The sequence below is a fragment of the Portunus trituberculatus genome, chromosome 17, assembly GCF_017591435.1.
Source record: "Portunus trituberculatus isolate SZX2019 chromosome 17, ASM1759143v1, whole genome shotgun sequence".
Classification (NCBI taxonomy): domain Eukaryota; kingdom Metazoa; phylum Arthropoda; class Malacostraca; order Decapoda; family Portunidae; genus Portunus; species Portunus trituberculatus.
This window is the reverse complement of record NC_059271.1, coordinates 23802875-23807874: the sequence shown is the minus strand read 5'-3', so window position 1 is coordinate 23807874 and position 5000 is coordinate 23802875. Positions and strand designations below refer to the sequence as shown.

The window sequence follows — 5000 nt, the reverse complement described above, 5'->3', positions numbered from 1 at the left end:
ATTACTAAGATGAAATAACTAATATGTAATTACTAAGTGCTATTATTTGAAAAAAAAAACCCGAACAAAGCTAATTACATATAACTGCATTATAATCATAGAAACAGCTCACATAGGCCGTTGGGTCAAGACTTATAACTCAATCTAAACATTGTTTTCAATCCTTTTACGACTAGTACAAGGGCAAGCGAGACTGATGGAATTATCAAACGAGTCTAATAAGTTTTCTATTCTAGATGCTAAAGATTATGAACTCAGATGATGTCTTTACTTTGAATTTTCAGGGTCACAATTCTACCATACGGAGAATCTCACGTCAGATATTACAAAAATTCAAAGTCTCCATTGTTCAATGCCCTAGCCGATCTGATGGACGTTGGGCCGAAAGTACAGGAAGGTCTGCAAGGAGCACTGAAATACAAGTAATTAGAATCAGTCACTTCTTTTCCAAATATTTTAATCCTAAGTCTTCAAAGTAATCAGAATGACGTGACTTCTTTTCCAAATCTTTTAATCCTAAGTCTTCAGATTAAATATTTATTTAATCATCGTTTTTTGCAAAGAGAAATTGCTATCATGCAAGACAAAAAGTGACAATGACCACAAAGTAAACTGTATGGGCCAGCGAGGATCACAGCCTCAGAAGTCACGCTAGTCTGCTGCGCTGGTCAGATTGACATGTAGTACATGCATTCAGTCTCAGTTATAGGTTGAGATATTTTCTGTACTTCTTTTCCACAGTAAAATATTTTCCCTCGAGGTCAAGTCCCTTGATCTAGTGTTGATTTGTCATTTCTGCATTGCCTACACATAATACTTAAAAATTAATAAAAGCGCTACATAAATTTAAAAAAATCCAGTACTGTACTCAACTATTGTTCAAGAATGCAGCAATAGTTCCTATACTCGTAGTGTCAGGTTGGAATGGTAGAGACTACCTGTCTCGTCGTCATTTCGAATTACCTTCAATTTGGGGAGTCTAATATCCAATACATATGACTATGTGTGCTTCTCTTACATGTAACAAAAGCAATATTACTAATTTATAACTTTTGCGGTGAGTTTACCGCTTGACATTCAGTTAGATAATGCTTGAAATTACTTGCTTTCCGAGTAGTATCAGCTTCATTCAGCAAGCAAATACAGTCAACTAATCGTTCGTATCATTGCATTCCTACACATCAATCACCGTAGCCGAGCTCACGTCGCCGGCAGGAGATACCTGAAATACCATATAGCTGATAAGTTCACAGAAGAAGATGGCACCTCCCGTTTGTACGTAGGACGCGAGACCCTCTTCCCTGGGGCCTCAGGATGGCCCATCCCTCACGACGCACCCTACAAAGCACAGGTGGACCGCTGGATCTTGGCCAGTATTGAAGTATGTATTTCATAATGATTACAAGGAAACTAAAGGCTATTTATTTTATGTATACTTTTGTAATGTAGTATATGTATACTATATGATACTTCCTACTAAAGACCGGTTATCACTTCGCAGCAAGCTAGAGAGAGAGAGAGAGAGAGAGAGAGAGAGAGAGAGAGAGAGAGAGAGAGAGAGAGAGAGAGAGAGAGAGAGAGAGAGAGAGAGAGAGAGAGAGAGTAGAGGAGAGGAAAAGAAACAAAAAACAGAGTAAAAAAAAAAAAAACATTCTTTCCGATATAGATTAGCACATTACTTCAATGTTCGTGAATCTTTGCTTTACTTTCTTAATATATGTTCATCGGCTATTGTGCACGATATACAATGCATAATCTATTGAAAATTCGATTCCCCTCACTAATTACGAACTCTTCTGGGTGAGTTTTCTGTCCAAACACTGGCTGACTAAGTCCTGAGTTTATTTCTTCAGTCTAATATATGCTGAAAATGTAAAAAAAATCAAACCCAAGATTTTGATCAACTAGTGTTTAAACACAAGATTCATTCAGAAGAATTCGTAATTAATGAGGATATCGAATTTTAAATGTGTGTGTGTGTGTGTGTGTGTGTGTGTGTGTGTGTGTGTGTGTGTGTGTGTGTGTTGTGTTTGTGTTTGTGTTGTGTTGTGTTGTGTTGTGTTGTGTTGTGTCCCACTCTTCTGACAATTTCATTTTCAGACTGGCTTATACGAGAAGTGGATAGCAGACCTATTGTCGAAGACCATACTTAAAAGTCAGAAGAGGCAGAAGAACATCGATGTTGAGCAACAAGACGACGAGAAAGGACAGAAGACGGAGAGCCTTACACCCCTCACAATAACCCATACGCAAGGAGCTTTCATTCTCCTTCTCCTTGGCTTGTATATATCCACTGGAGCCATTATTGGAGAACTACTGGCGACTCGATTACTTAATTCTGCATAGATGTCACAAACTTAGACAATATATGAGTAGCAATCTACCATTATGTATCCATGGATTGCTGTAGGATTCATATGTTAACAACGTTCATATTATAATATTTTCAACAATGAATACGATCACTTCTCATATTATCATAAGCAAAATTAATATTACGCCTAAAAATATCATATCAATAAAAATAACAATGTTACATAATCTAGAAAAGAAACTAAACAAGAACAATAATAACAAGTAATTTCTATGGGGTTTCAGAGGATTAACTCAGTTAGATTAGTGTTCTAATCTTGTCAACACTTTGTTTTTTTCTAACTCCATTTTCCAAAATTCAATCCGGGGATAAAGCTAATGTCTCACACCCTTAAACTATTTGAAAGGGTATTGGACAGTAGACTGAAACAGGTGGTACGTATCGGACGGAAAGGACCTGGGACAATCGACGGAATCTTCGCACTCCGATAGAATATGGAAAAGCATCGGGAAAAGCAGAAAGTACTACATATAGTTTTCATTGACTTAGAGAAAGCGTATGATAGGATCCCACGGCAAGAAGTATGGAGAAGCCTGAGAGAAAGAGGAGTGCCAGAAAAGTATGTCAGAATTGTCCAAGAATGCTACAGGAATGTTACAACTAGAGTTCGGAGTACGATTGGCACAACGGATAGCTTTCAGGTGAAAGTCGGCTTACACCAAGGATCGGCAATAAGCCCACTACTATTCAACATACTGTTCGATGTCATAACTGAAAATGTCAGAGAGGAACCACCCTGGTGTGTATTATATGCTGATGACATCGTCTTAGTGACCGAAAGTAGAGGACAGCTGGAAAGAAAATTAAAAGAATGGAGAGTTGCTTTGGAAAGCAGAGGAATGAGGATAAGTAGGGCCAAAACCGAATATTTTACGACGGATACAAGGGGCGACCAACAGGCCACAATTAGACTGAATGGTGAAAAGTTGAAGAGAGTGAAAACATTTAAGTACTTGGGACCAATGGTAGACGAGACAGTGGAAATGGAAAAAGAAGTGAACTTCCGGATTGTGTGGCTGGAACAATTGGCGGCAAGTTTCGGGTGTGATATACGATAGAAGGGTACCAGTAAGAGTGAAGGGCAAAGTCCACAAAGCAGTCGTCAGACCTGCTTTGATGTATGGGCTGGAAGCAGCATCTTTGAAAAAGATCGAAGAGAGGAAGATGGATGTGGCGGAGATGAAGATGTTGAGATGGATGGTAGGAGTCACCAGAACAGACCGAATTAGAAATGAGTACATAAGAGGAACAGTGAAAGTAGTTGAAGTCTCCAAGAAGATCCAGGAGTCAAGGTTGAGGTGGTATGGACACTTGAGAAGAAGAGTTGGCGAAGACCACGTAGGAAGGGAGATCATGGAAATGGAAGTGCAGGGAGTTAGAAGAAGAGGACGGCCCAAACGAAGATGGATTGACTGCATAAAAGGAGATCTTAAGGAGAAGAATATAAATCCAGAGATGGCAAACAACAGAAATACGTGGAGAAGGCTCATTCACAACGGCGACCCCGAATAGAGAAAAGCTGGGAAGAAGAAGAAGAAGAAGAAGAAGAAGAAGAAGAAGAATCTATAAATGTCATCAAGTGAAATAAAAATAAAAATATGTTCATCATCTCTGAAGTTATTTAGTTTTATTATTCAGTATTATTAATAAATTAACGTAGCGTCTTGACACTTAAACATCATTGCTATAGGCACACAAATTGATATTTCTTTTTCTACAGACAGGATGATTTTTTTCTTTTCCACTGTGCATGCTTTCAGATTCCTAGCTTGATATTTCTAGCCTTATCCGAATTCCTACGCCATCCAGTGTGCTTATTTATATATCAATTCATGTATTAATATTTCTCACACACACACACACACACACACACACACACACACACACACACACACACACACACACACACACACACACACACACACACACACACACACACACACACACACACACACACACACACACACACACACACACACACACACATTGTATATAACTAAGAGAAAAAAAAAGCGCAAAACCAATATGCATAAAATCAATATGCTGCATCGCAGCTTCTTAAGTGTGATTTTGCGCATCCTCTATTATTGCCATCCATGACCACTGACCAGTCACACCCTAAGGAACAGTTTATATATAAAGCCCATGACAAACTTTTAGCCCATCACCGTCACGAGGCAAGTTTTTAATAGGTCTTGACCGAGAACTGTGAGAAGATTTTGTGCGCTTTAATCTCTCCCCTTACTATCGTCTGCAGCTTTCACCATATGATGCACAATATTTTTGTTTTCAGCATACTGGCACTGCGATCATTATTGTATGACATGTACTTGGGAAGTACCAGATACATACAGTCCAAATTCTTAAAAATTGGTTTTGAATCTATGAAAGCTTCAGCACAATTCATTTAATCTTATTTAGATTTTTACTGAATAACTGCCAACCTGCAACTACGTTGTGCGCGTCTACAACAGGGTGTTTATAATGTTTGAAACAAATTGTGAAGAAAAGTGACAAAACCAAAATTTATAGTAAGACCAAATATCCTCCAATAAATATATAATGGAGCAAACTCATAATCTGCGCGTTTAAGGGATAACATATTTTGTTCTATTTTTACTTTATC

General features: G+C 38.2%; 1 protein-coding gene across 1 annotated transcript in view; it reads left to right on the top strand.

The window, feature by feature from the left end:
• The window catches only part of LOC123504892, an 8365-nt gene extending 7939 nt beyond the window's left edge, over positions 1 to 426 (top strand). The window contains exon 8 of the mRNA XM_045255798.1: positions 285 to 426. Coding sequence (XP_045111733.1) covers positions 285 to 426 — 142 coding nt within the window. The remainder of the gene's footprint in view (positions 1 to 284) is intronic.
• The last annotated feature ends 4574 nt before the right edge of the window (positions 427 to 5000 follow it).